The 14,816-nt window shown below is 31.6% G+C and overlaps 2 protein-coding genes across 2 annotated transcripts in view; one reads left to right on the top strand and one right to left on the bottom strand.

Annotated features, from left to right (window-relative positions):
- Positions 1-3,804: 3,804 nt before the first annotated feature.
- On the bottom strand, positions 3,805-9,376 carry LOC139501831 (ceramide-1-phosphate transfer protein-like). The gene is made up of 2 exons (XM_071291054.1): positions 9,220-9,376; positions 3,805-5,075 (listed from the first exon to the last, which is right to left on the bottom strand). Exons 1-2 carry the CDS (start codon positions 9,336-9,338, stop codon positions 4,565-4,567), a joined length of 630 nt encoding a protein of 209 aa, XP_071147155.1. The 5' UTR covers positions 9,339-9,376; the 3' UTR covers positions 3,805-4,564.
- Positions 9,377-9,802: 426 nt separating this feature from the next.
- LOC139501824 (integrator complex subunit 11-like) overlaps positions 9,803-14,816 on the top strand; it is a 33,212-nt gene continuing 28,198 nt past the window's right edge. Inside the window, exons 1-4 of the mRNA XM_071291041.1 lie at positions 9,803-9,903; positions 12,235-12,246; positions 12,806-12,891; positions 13,386-13,465. Coding sequence (XP_071147142.1) covers positions 9,876-9,903; positions 12,235-12,246; positions 12,806-12,891; positions 13,386-13,465 — 206 coding nt within the window. The 5' untranslated portion in view covers positions 9,803-9,875. The remainder of the gene's footprint in view (positions 9,904-12,234; positions 12,247-12,805; positions 12,892-13,385; positions 13,466-14,816) is intronic.

The following is a 14,816-nucleotide window of genomic DNA, read 5'->3' as shown; positions in this document are numbered from 1 at the left end:
CAGAGATATTGGAGAATCCCACCTTCAGCCTACGACTGGGTTAGGTCTAACCTTCGACAGTTCCTTTATTCTTGGATTATCAGGCCATCTTGCAGACCATTTGCATCAAACATGGTCTTGGTGAGGAAGAAACAGCCTGAGGGTATGTGTTGATTATCGTCAGCTCAATAATATAAGCAAAAAGGATAGTTACAACTTGCCGAGAATCGAGGAGCTTCTTGATTGTCTTGGAGGAAGTACACTACAATGAATATGAAGTCTGATTATAATCAGGGTTTTATATATGAGCCACAAAAGGAACGTACAGCATTCACCTTCTAACCATAATGCTTCTACTAGAATAACATGATGCTCTTTGGACTAACCAACAATCCAGTCTGATGGAGAACTGCTTCGCAGAGTATTACTTTAGGATCTGCTGCGTATTAATAGACGAAATCATTTGGCAAGACATATGAGGAACATTTACACAACTTGAAGTTAGTATTACGACAAACACATATGAAGCGTTTATTCTTCAAGAGGAAGGTAAGGTTTGTCGGCCACATAGTTTCTCAATCTGTAGTAGACATAGATTCTGCGAAGTAGCCAATTCCTACATCCCAAGAGAATGTAACGACGATTTCTGGGATTCGATCGTTGGGTTATATCGCCGGTTTATATAGAACTCCAGCCAGATCAGCAGACATCATGCCAACACAACCAGGGAAGACGAAATGCAAAGGAAAACCAAAACCACAGAAAGATTGGCATTGAGGAGATGATCAAGATAGAGCATTTACCATCTGAAAACAGCACATTACTCATAAGACAGCATCTTTCCGTATGAGCTACTCACTTATGATTCAGGAACAACATGGATATAAACGTATGTATATGATGTACTATATTATTTGTTTGATAATCGTTCAGAATCTTACTATTGTATGTATTTTGTAGGGTATTCATTTCGTTAGTGTTATTATACAAATTTTGTCATAAAATAAAAAAAATAATCCACCTCAGAAGAACTTTTGCTTTACAAGCGTAGGTATTGCTATACTATAACATGTTGTATGTCAAAGTTATTGTTTGTATTGTATCTGGGATATATTATTATATAAGTATAATAATCCAAGATTATATGTATTTGTGCATATTGCATATCTCGATCGCGTGTGTTCTATGGCCAGTGTGTATTGAATGTATTGAATGTATTGAATATATTATGCGTGTGGTATGTATTGTATGCCATGTATGCAAAGTATGTTGTGAGTGTATTTAGTGTATTGTATGTCTTCCATCTGTGTGTTGTATGCTTAGTGTTAAGTATTGTTTGCACTGTATGTCTTGTTTGTTATCTACTTGTATATATGTTGTGTGTGTTGTATTTCACGTACATATGTGTGTTTTGTGTTGCATGTCTCGTATGTATTTGACTAGTATCATTTATCCAAGAATGTTTTGAAAGCTCTATAATGTGTGTATATCATCTAGGAATAAAAATACATTGTACTAGGTAATAAGTCAGTTTTATTCCTGAAATATAGAAATTCTCTCTGTGCACTTCAATTTCCTCAATCAATAAAATATGATATGTCTAATAGTGGTGCAAGTGGCAGCAATCTATCAATCAATCAATCAATCATCCTATACGTTTTGAAGGGCCTAACCCCAAATAGATTTTAGAAGTGCCAATCTTTTGAATTTGTTGAAGCTCATGAAACCCTTGATTAAACTTTATAATATGCTGATGATAACTATAGGCATGAATATGCCTATAATGTTGGACAGATGGACATGCTTAAGTTCATGTCCTTGAGTCTCTGTTGGAGAGTTGTCTCATTTGCACTCAAACCACATCTCCTTATTTCAATATCTATTTGTATATGTGGTTTTGGTGACTAGGGACAATATAAGTTTTCATCCAATTTTCATTATGTTTATATTCGAATGAATGGTGGCACAGTAACAAACAAAAATCAGTTTAGAAAGTAGACTTTTTTAACATTATTCATAGAATATGGTTTACAAAAACAATAAATAGAAAAACCAAAAACTATCTTTCAGTTTTAAAATCAAACAAAAAGGTTTTATTGTGATACATGTTTTATTTGAAACATGAAATTCTTCTCATTATTGCACTTTCATCAGGACATTAGACAATCTTCTTAAGATTAAATAACATATGACATAGGTTACACTTCTGAATATTTCACATCTATAAATAATTAATAAATATCTTGTTTATATTAATAACAATTATATCACATATCTTGTTAACATCTAGATCATAATTTCAAAGGAGAAACTGTTATATATATATATATAAATGGTCACTTTTATTGTCCACTCCAATTTGAAAATCAGTCCTCAAATATAATCCTTCTGACATTCATAAGACATAAATCTGTCAGACATGAATATTAGCAGGTGTCAAATGAATGGTCTTATCATGCCTCTTACTAAGTGATGAATAACTTTGCATAAAATATAACCTGTTCTTTTTTTTTTCAGAAATTTGTTCTTGCTATCTTTCATTACAGTTTAAATGTTGCCAATCTTTTTCATCTGGTACCCTCTATCATGACTGTTACAATAATTATCTGATGTTAATGGTGCATTTTTTTAATAAATAGTGTTCTAAATTTAAATTTCAGCAAGATTATGTACTTAAAATAAATATACATTCATTAAAGTAGATGAAATACAATATTACAGAATTGCTAACAGTGCACATGTATCTAAACAAAATAAATATAACCAAATTTATTCTCGCGGGAAAACACATCAGTTATTTCTCAATGTCATTACATTTTTAATTTTTTGTGTACAGCAATATCATGGTTTGTGTCTTACATAACTTTTACACAGACTCAGTCTAGTCATTAGAGATCATGTTAAGTCAGAGATCCATTGTACAAAAATGGAATGTAACAAGGATTTCACAAAAAAATATAACACTTTTTTATCAATATATAGCATACATAACTGGTTAGTTTATTTGATTCCCTCTTCTGTCAAAAAGACATTTTTATAAATATACAAGTGTATGTTGGTTTTTTTTTTCAGTTGTCACAAATATGTTTTTTTATTTGTTAAGGTAGCACAATACAAAGATTTGTTTACTTCCAATCACTAACCTTTATAATGCTGTAACTTTCTTATGAATGCATAGAAAATAATAAAAGAGGTATGCATAGATAGATAAAAGATTAATCTTTTAAATGAATGCAATATTTTTATTATGCAATCATTATGTAATCAATTATTATGTAATTAGTGGCAAAATCTGGGTAAGTTCACTTGAATGAATTTAACTCTATCATCTCTTTAACTATACAGAAAATTTTAACGAAATCTTAATCAACACATCATGGGCTTCAAAAGGGTGTCTCAGATTGTCTCTATGGTATTCCATTCTCTCATCAATCTCTAATTAGTGTAAACATCCTAACCACATAAAAGAAAATAATGTTTAATTAGGTGTAAAATTTGTTCTATACATTCTATCTGAAATCTGAGACACCCTTTTGTAGATAATGGCCATAGGAACAACATATAATAAAATCAACCCTCTAGGGATACCTATGTAGAAGCTAATTTCATTTGAAAGTGTAAATTTGGTGAAAAATATTTTAGACACAGTTAACATTATAATTGGTTACATGATTGTTGCATGATACTAACATTGCATTAATTTGAAAGAGTAATCTGTTAGCTATTCAAAACTACCACTTTTATAAATTTTCAAGCATTATTAAGAAAGTTACAGCATTTTAAAACTTGGGAGTTGGAGTTATAAAATCTTTGTATTGTGCTACCTTAATATGACAATAAAGATTATTATTATATTCCCTTTTTGACACATTGAGGTTATAAAATAATAATTTTACTATTTTTAAAGAATTTTGAATATTAAAAAAAATATGCTCCAAATATATTCTACCATATTCAAATTTTGATTATTTTATAAATAAAATCTGGATTACAGTAACAATCTGATGACAAATCTGTCATGTCTGTTATAACAAAATTGATCAAAATATTTCTAAAATCAAGTATGATAAATGTTCATCATATCTAGAACTTTAGAAAGTTGACTGGAAATAAACATGAAGAAGATGCATTGAAGAATTACAGTCTCTGACAAGACAAAAACAAAATAATGTGTTTACAGATCTATAAATAGAACAATTCTTATGATGCAATAGATGGTCCCAAAGAACATTGTATTAAGTCTACATACATTTAAAAGTCAAATACTTCTATAACTATTTTTAACTGTTTTGATGTCTTGTTTAAGCTTTTAGTTCTTAGTTTAGTTTATAACATATACATCTGACATTAGAGATATGCTGTATTTCAGCACCTAGACATGCTAGAGTACAGTTTTATACAAGGTTTATTTGTAGTTTTAAAGAATAAACATACAAATTATATCACAATAAGCTTAAATATTGATTCCAAGAACAAAAACATTTTTACAGTACATTACTAGGAGAAAATTACAAACATAAAGGAGAAAAATAAAAAAACAATAAAAAATTAATGTAAATTAAAGAAACTAAAAAAATGTTCTACATTAAGGTAGTCCATGTAGATTTTCTCTTGTGTATATAGCCTCTGTCACATCAAATATCCTCTGCTGAATATCAGCAGTCTTTCCTAAGTACTCCAACCCTTGGACCGGGTCCTTGGCCTGTAATTTCTCTATAAAATGCTTCCTAGTTGGCAGGGTATAAACAGCTACGTGAACCCCCTTTCGTATCAACCATGGATGATGTTTAGACAATGTTGCATCATAAGCCTCCTTTGTAATGTGGGACATCTTCCCGTGTTCGTCAGCTGCTTTCACATCATGCATTAAACGTGATGTAAATTCTAGAGCACGATGAAGTCGTAACAATGTCCTAGATCCTGATGCTTTCTTTTTATTATCTGTTATCTTATTGGCCACTTCATACTTTATCATTTTCTCAAATGTTTCATAATCTGCAGCTTCAGGAGATTTTCTATAGTCTCGTAAAATTCCAACCTTTTCTACAACATCTGAATTCACAAAGCTAAACACGGAACCAAGAATACCGAACAACCTACAAAACAATAATAACAATGATTTTAAAGAAAATTAATAATGATTAATGATCATGATACTTTTGGTTTTAGAACTTGAATTGTGTAAAATTTTGTAATGTCTAGGCTCTAAACTAACATGCTTAATAGCTGACTATATTGAAAAGGTTAAGGTCATTGTTGAAGGTCATATGGTGACTCATAGTTGTTCATTTCTGTTTCATTTGGACTATAATTGTCTCACTGGCAATCATACCACATAAATTCCTCAATTATAACAGGAGTTACTTCCATTAGGCCATAGATTTGACTAAAACATTATAAATCATTTCCAAATAGAAAGATGATAGTATGTATCATAGGGAACATGTGTACTAAGTTTCAAGTTAATTGGACTACAACTTCATCAAAAACTACCTTGACCAAATGTTTTAGAGAACCTGAAACAGGACTGTAAGATAGAAGCACAGACCGAAAAACATTATCCCCATTGTGCATACAAACCAACTTTTCTACTCGAAAAATGGTATGATCCCGCTTTTTGTTTTGCCAGAATCCTGTATCCTACTTGACCCATTTCAAGGCCGTAACTAGGCATCTTATTTTAGTGAGGCAAAATAATTGAGCCGAGCGAAGCTAGGCGAATTTTTTTTTTGAGAGTATGAAATGAATGGTGCAAAATTCTGCATTCTAGGCATTTTTAGAGAGTTTGATAATGTTTTGAATTTGGACACTTTTTATATAAATTTTTCATATTTTAATACTTTTACAAACACCAAATTTTTAACAACTTTTTTAAATTTATATGTACGATAATCATCCAAATATCACTGATTTGAGTCTGCTGCCAGAACATAGAACATACATCGATTCAGTAGAGTTTTCAAAATTTTTCTATGGACGGTTCAATCAAATCGTTTCAGAATCATAATTTGATCTGCTGATATCCTTATGGCGATGAACATGGAGCATGACAAGACCGCACAATCTCTCGCCACTCATGCATGCTCTTTTCCAAGTTTTCAGCTGTTCCAGGGCAGTCTGTGTTTCTAAAGGTAGCACATCATCATCAACACAATGATCAATGTCTTCTTCCAATTCCTTCTCCATCAGCAATTCGGTAGCAGCATCGGTAGTAACAGTTTTGTTTGCAAAAGGGAATTAAGCTTTCCTGTGAGCACCATCATACGTGGTATTTTAGTTCCAGAATCTATAAATTTAGGGGTTAGGGTTTGGGGGTGTCCGATTCCGAAACCCCGAATATAAAGAAATGAAATTCCGTAGTCCCGAATAAGTAAAGACAAAATCCTGTGTTAGAGGTTCTTCGATTCCTCATTGATATCAAATTGGAATATGGGATATTCTTTCAACTTTTAAGGTTAAAGAAACATGGATAAAAACTAATCCTTGCATTCATGATTCATATTATTTATATTTCATTTATCTGTAAAGAGAAAGTTTAAAGTTCGTGAAATGAATAGATTTGTCAAAAGTTGGTGAAACGGAGAAATGAATACGCAGACAGGACTGCCCCCTTCCGAAGACCAGTACTTTATTTGTCAGTCTACTTATCGTGTTTTGATTGTTCTAATGAAGTTATATGCAATATTCAGACTCTGTTCACAAAAAACTAGTTTACTAGAATTATTCCTTCTTTACCTTCCTTTTTCTGCAAGAGCCTGTTTTTAACTAAAGATCCATGATGATTATCGTTACTAGGTTAATGTAATCGAGAAACATCACCCGTTGAGATGCTGAATTATATACAGGAAGAATAGTTTAATAAAAGGAATGATGACAAGTTATAGAAATTAAGGTTGAGACAGAACAACAAATGACTATTATATTTATATATATATATATATGTATTAAAAAAAATAATCATTGTCGAAATTTTAGTGAGGCAATTGCCTCACTTGCCTCAAGGGTAGTTACGGCCTTGCATTTCCATAATAGTGCATGTAATTTCCCTGTGTTCTACCATGTCTACCAGACTTTATTTCCTGTTTTCATGCTTAAGTTTAATAAACTTATATTGAGATATTTATATGATGCCAATTCTTGAAAATCATGAAAACACATGCAACAACAAAAATAAGCGGCTAATATTTCAACAAACTTAAATATACTCTATACAAATACTATTAAGGTAGAAAAATCAATAAAAAAATTCATTTAAAAAAATAGGGAAAATTTCACGAAAATTTCATTGAAGATACTAATCATGCTAATGAACTCCAAATAGATAAAAAAAAATCAGACTTTTCAATTTTCTAGCATTTGCGTAGAAATCCTATTCCTTTTTACACCTTGTTTTAATGTTCACCTCACAGTAATTATAATTGACAGATCAGCAACTCTCACATGTCTGCAGGTTCTTAAATAAACATAATTAAATAGATCAATTGAAGTTCTTCTACACATGTTGTCATTCTGTAGTCTGACCATCAAACATGTACTTGTTAATAAATTAGTTATAGAAACTGGATTGTATTATTACATAGCAAATATATTACACACCTCATTGTCATGCGACTTTGAGTAATTTAGTAACATATACAGGAAGTCAAGGAACACAATACCAATTTCATTTGTAATAATTTGATCTTTGTCTTTGATATGAATAAACATCACCTGAGTGATGATCGCGTTTCTTTGTTTACATTGAAAATGACATCATAACTAAAATAACATCACAACTAAAATCCCTAACAACATGAACAACAGAACCAAAATCATAACGTTAGGTATTTCTGTTTCTTTTTTAACAGATTTTAAAGTAACATGTAAAATATGTCTTAATTAAAAAAAAAAAATAATTCATACGCTCAATAGTCCATTTGCCAATTACCGATTTGATTCTATTATAACACACTTTTTAAACAAATTACTTCCCTTTGTCAAACATAGACTGGTTCCATACGGGACAAGCGTTACCTTTTGCCAATGCAAAGCATGATGAATTGAAAGTGATGTATCGGCGGTTTAACTAATTTATTACGAAAAATAATTTCTGATGTCAAAAGTATTTAGCTGAACAACAAATAAATGTAATTAAAAGATTTAAAAACCTTAAAGATTACTCACATTACGCACAGGTAAATTTTCTCTGTCTGCTCTCCATTGTAAATAAAAAATAATGTCCGTCATAAGGGAGACAACCAAATTAGGGATCTCTAAAAACAGGGTCAATTACGGGAATTGGCAAATAGCTATATAGCCTATTCATACAGACTTCGTACCCTTTCAGAGGTAATGCTAGTCCAAATAATTATGACAGCATAAAAGATTTATTTAAAGTCGGTTATACATATAACAATACAAAATAAGCTCTGTAGAGCTTTTATCCAACATCAGAAGACTAATATGAGGCAGGCATTACCTGTAAATGGGGACGAAGTCTGTATGAATTATTTTTTGTAACTTAAATATTTGTTAAAAAAAAAAGAAACGGAAATACCGTAACGTTTCCGATTTTGGTTCTGTTGTTAGGGATTTTAGTTGTGACGTTATTTAAATTATGACGTCATATGCAATGTAAACAAAGAAACGCTATCATCAGGTAACGTTTTTTCATATCAAGGAATTATTAAAAATGAAATTGGTATTGCGCGTTCCTTCCTATTTTATACTAGACTGATAAATATATATTTTACTCAAAGTTTCATACAAACGAGACCGGAAAAAGAAAGTACATTGTACATTTCTGCGCATGTCCGGGATTTCAAAACATGACATAAAAAAAATTGAACGATTTTGAGTTCATTAGTACAATGAAAAATTTGGGAAATTTTCCCGTATTTTTTTTTTATTGAATTTTCTACTGTTATTGGGGACTCCGTCCCCATATTATAATTTTTTTCTTTGACTCGAAGTAAGGCGAAAATTATAATAGCCTTTCAAGACGTCATAATTATTTGGACTAAGGTAATGCCTGCCTCATATTCATGATATTAAACATTCTGCAAAAAGACAAATGTATATATATAAAAAAAATAAAAAAAAAAATAAGGGCGAACAGACACAGCAGGTATTAGGGCGAACATGCATCAGGGCGAACGGACCCGGATTCCACATATAATCTATTTACATGTCAATTATTGGACTTGAAATTGAGTCGAAAGTTTCTGTAAAAATATAGCCTTGACCATTTAAATAATTTACTTTGATAATTCTTCGTATGCATTCACATATTCGTCCATATCAATCGTGTCGTCATCTTTTATACAGCTATGGAACAACTTATAAAGTCGTTCGATATCAAAACTGTCATGCGATGCCATTTTGTTGGAAATAATATTTTGTTGTCTCTGTAAACAAAGCAAGAGAATCTTGATTAGCCACGGTAAAAAAAACGTTAGTTAAAACGTTGTTGCGATGATAAAGTAAATAAGAATTGGCAGGTTTGTTTCTTTTGAGAGTATTTTATGGTATAACTATTTACAGGATTAGATTTAAAATAGCAACCTGTAACAACCAACCCTTTTAAAACAAAATGACATTCACATACAAAAAGAGCATTAAATTTGTTTGAGTTTTGTTCTATGTTTTGCTTGCTTCATATTGTGTTAATTTCTTGTTTTACATTTCCGTCGTATAATTTTTCAGACATGAGAACGTTGTTGTTTTATATTGTTTAAAATTACAAATTTATTCACGTATCTTTTATGATTCTATAAAAGTACAATCTTTCTAGAACATAACTTGGTTCTGACTAATTTTAGAGCGAATACGGTTAAAGTATTCCGGACGTATCATGCTTCAGCTCAAAAAAGCAGAACTATCTCCCAAATTCATAACATAAAGATAACTATTTGAAAATGACAGAAATTCGAGTCACACCACTAGGTAATTTATGTTGTCATTCCACAATATGTACAGAAGCATTAATCAAATGTCACAGCTTTCTCTGTTACTTGACCAGTGATCTGAGTCCAAACAAAGTTATGAAAATAATTATATCATGCCAGTCAGCAGTTATATCAATACATTGTTTGTGTACCTACCATTGGGGTTATGCGTGATGCAGGATTGGCAGAATTTTTTAAAGCGTGACACGTGAAATAATTAAGCATGAAAACGGGAAACAATGTCTGGCGGGACACCAGTCCAAATAGTTATGACGTCTGGCAAGGCTATTTTAATTTTTTTTCTGGGACGCCTCCCTACGACGTCCCAGAGAAAAATTAAAATAGCCTTGCCAGACCCCGACGACATAATTATTGGGACTAGCGGGACACGGAAATAAAATGCACTATTATGGTAATGAGGATCGCGAGCGGATACAGAATTTTTATTAAACAATAAGCGGCATACACGTAGCCGGGGGGTTCGGACGACTTGAAAACAAATAAGCACTGTTAAAGTCAACTTTCTGTTCGAATTGTGACTGTTAAAGTCGAGTTTGTGATTTGTGAGTCCAAATACCCCCCCTCCCCCCCCCCTTGGAAATTCCTGGCTACCAGGCCTCTACAATAACTTTTTTTTCAACTTGTCCAGTAGGACAAGTACATACCAAAACTTACTTGTCCGAATGAAATTGTAACTTGTTCCAAAAAAATCTTAAGAATAACCTTTTTTGTATTCTAATGCAATTTGGATGTAACAATTTTTTTCATTGGCTAAAAGTTGCCGTCAAATCCACAGTTGACCAGGCGTAACTAAGGAGGGGCCCGCCATTTTGAATTAATAAATCAACAAATGTTCGATTACTACTATATAATCGAAAATAAAACAACAGCTACCTCGAATTCGCCGTTTTAATGTAATTTTATCCGAATTTGAAGCGTACGGGTAAAATAATAACCTCCAGTTTGTAAGTTTTCATTTGAATGACGTCAGGTTTAGCCATGACGTCTTTGTGCCAAAATCATTCATGAAATTTCGTGTATTTTTTTTTATTTGACAAATTTAGACATTTTTTCAAGTTTTATCGCATTTTTTCTTTTTGTAATGCATTAGAATCGGAATAACAGTACTGTAGTTGAAGAGTTGCCACCGTCAATTTTGATTTGACGGACGCAAATATCGTTTTACTGTCTCCGCTACGCGTCGCCAGTAAAACTGCATTTGCGACTGTAAAAATGAAGATGAGTTATCATTGCCAATGAGACAACTCTCTGCAAGAAATTAACTATAGGTCACCGTATTGCAAGTATTGTTTTTTACTACATAGGATCAAATATGATTTAGTGAATTTAAAAAAAAAAATACCGGTATAATTTATTTTAAAGCAACAGAATAAGGTAGAAAAACGATGTACAGATTTGTCTTGGTCCCGATATGTCTGTGTTACCAAACTGTCTATTAATCATGTCTATTAAATATGTCTCGTAGGGTGCCAAACTGTCAATAAAACTTGGAGCCGAATCGTTTCGGAGCTGGTGACAACTGTCTTGTAAAAAAAAAGTTACGTTATCTGCAACTGATTCGGATCAGTAAGACTGGTTTACGAGAATAGTATGTCTTTTACCTGTTAAAAAGTACCTGACAAAGAACCAGTTTTAAATATTTGATTGCAAGTAAACATGTCAAATTAAAACTTTATTTTTCTCTTCTCTTCTTGTTTTATTGTTTATAATTACTTTGTTCATCAAATTTATTTTCTGCAGAATAATTTTACTTGTCCCATCGGACAAGCTTGATATAGCTTTTACTTGTCCGACCTTTTTTTTCCCTGGTACCGGACAATCGGACAAGCGTTATTGTCGAGTCCTGGCTACGGACCTGAGCGGGATTGGAGATCATACCCTACCAATGAGACCCCCTTGTATGGGTTAGGGATAAATTACGAATAATCTTTTATACACAATAAATGAATAAATTGTAATATTTATGTTGATAAAATAGTGCTAAAACAAAGAATGATCTATGTTTATCATGTTTATTGCATTTATTATTAGTTGGTACTCATTGAATCGTTAAAATCAATGTATGCATATACATGTATCATGAATATATAATTTGCACCCCCTTCTCAGAAGTCTCTCCCAGCATTAACATCTGTATACATGTACTATACAGATCCGATTATGGTAATTGAATATGAATACTTTATTTAAAACCCCTTAAATGCCAGATTTGATACTTAATTTGGCATCTGTTTTATGTGACAATATATATAACTTTAACTACTTTTTGTACACGTAAATATAAATTCATTATTTCATTTTCTTGCAGGTGCAGGCCAGGGTAAGTTTAAGAATACTAAACAAGCTGTAAATAGTCAATGGTAGCCTAAATATCTAGCAAGAGATTATACAAAATGTAGATATTTATATACATGTATATAAACATGATAAATGTATCTACAAAATATAATTTTACCAATATTAAAAAAGTGACATTATTTTTAAAAAGAAGATGTGGTATGCACATGATGCATATAGTTGCCAATGAGACAACTCTTCATGACAAGAGACCAAATAACATATATTTAGAGGACTACAAAATTAGACACAAAATCAAATTTCCTGATATAGATGGTATATTTGGAGCTTTTTCTTTGGAATTAATGTCACAAAACTAGAGCCATACGTGAAAGAGGTGCCATTTTTACTAGAAAATACTCAATATATGTATCCATTGGAAACAATGTAATAGTGAACATGACGAATACACTTTTAACCTTACAAAAAAATATTGATTTTAAAAAGAAGTCCTTATGATCATATGACATGCATGATAGACTATTGAAATTTTGCATCAATATTAAATTATTTTATTGCTATTTTATCTTCACCATTTACAGATGTGGGTAGGAGCTGTATCTTGGTGACAATTGGTGGTAAAAACATCATGATGGATTGTGGTATGCACATGGGTTATAATGATGATGTAAGTCTATTATAAAGTTTACTGATTGAAGTGCTTCTCAGTGGCAGATAAAGAAATTTCCATAAAAAAAATCTTTAGAATAATATTGTGCTTGTGCAAAAAGCTTATACCTTTCTGAGATTGTTATTTAATAGCCAAACACTTTGTTCTTCTTCTGATCATTTTCCTGAATTGGTAAAATATATCAGCACATTGTAAGTGTTATGTGGTTATTAGACAGCATTGTTCATAGAAAGAGAATCTAAATATGCATGCACACAAGGATACATTGAAACTGATAGTGACCATAGTTCTGATAAGAAATTTCCTATAGTGCATTATTAAAATGAAAATAATATGAATAATAAAACTTCAAAATACAAACTTTTTAAGGGGCAACATATTGATCTTATTTTAATTAGCATGGTAAATGGTGCATCAGCATAAAGATTCAAGCTATTATGATGCCAAATACTTTAAAATTATTTGTAATCTGATCTCTGTTATAATTACAGAGGCGGTTTCCAGATTTTTCCTACATTACAAAGACAGATGATGAGAGGTTAACAGATCACCTAGACTGTGTTATTATTACGTTAGTATAGCTTTGAGTTAGAATTTAAAACAGAAAAAAACAAATATTTAAAGTTGGTTGACATGGTTGAGATGTAAGCTCAGGATGATTAATAAGGGTGAGCAGCCCATCTACTCATGATTAACAATTTTTTTTGGGGTAAAGATTGCATATAAGGCCAACAAAAAATATGAGTCTGTTTACGGTTACCTGACCAACCCTAGTTTGAGTGCCGACCCTAAGCCATTTTAATTCTGTCCTAAAGTGAAAAATAAACTGAAGCTGTTTCAAGGAAATTCGAGACTCTTGTGATGAAATAAAGGGGTAAATTCAGTAAAAAATCTCCCATTGACTTTAATGCTAATCTATGTGTGGAAATAAATTTATACCTGATTTACCTTTAGAAATTAAAATCTTTCATATATCATTCATGAAAGTACAAATGTAGCCCTATCTTTTGCAACAATAAAAACATAGGGTCATGCGGCATTTTAGGCATTCACATGGCCTTATTTACAAACAATGTAGATTCGCACTGAATTCCTATACTGACCCCCATTACTTTTCAACCCTGAAGGGGAAAAAATTAGTACATTCAGCATATATTTTTTTTTTTTCAACTCTAGTTTTGATCCATCTACCAAAAAATAATTATTACAAACATTATCTGCCAATCAGAAGAGCATATAACTTCAGTGTTATACAGAAAGCTCTCCCCTAAATGGGCGGTCCCTGATGACGTATATTTATTTACTGAATTTACCCCTATAAGGGACTTTTTTACTTCTTTTCCAACTTTTTTTGTAATAAACATGTAATGTATCCAATTTTCAAGTTCCAGTTTCAATACAACCTTCATAAATGCTGAATTTGTAAAGATAGAGCAAAATTTATACTACAGCCCATACTGCGGCCAATGTATATTTGGTATATAAAGTTGCGCATTGACTGTTTTTAAAAGAATGGTGTAAAATACTATGTTTAATAAATATGAATTGTTTTCTGTGTTTGCTTTGACTAGTATTGCAAGTACATCTAGAAACTAAAGTCTTGGTGTACTCTTAGTTAGTTTTTTCCTTATATGGAAGTTTTTGGTTAAATACCATGAAAAGACCACAAAAAGACTTTTCAAAGGCTTTTTTAAGCAGTTTCATACCAAATAAAACAACAATTATGTTTCATTATACTAAATCTGTGTTTTAATTACTTGTAAATTTCACAAAATGTCATTGACAATCACTCTGCAGAAATTCCTGTTACCCCAACATCAGGATGGGTTCTTTGCCAAAACTAGACAGCTAGAACTGAAGTAGAAAAAAGTGCCAAATATAAAAAAATAAGATTAGGTATGACCAAACTTTACATTTGGGAG

Source organism: Mytilus edulis, chromosome 13, assembly GCF_963676685.1.
Source record: "Mytilus edulis chromosome 13, xbMytEdul2.2, whole genome shotgun sequence".
NCBI lineage: Eukaryota > Metazoa > Mollusca > Bivalvia > Mytilida > Mytilidae > Mytilus > Mytilus edulis.
Note: the sequence above shows the minus strand (reverse complement) of the source record. Positions and strands in the feature narration are given on the sequence as shown.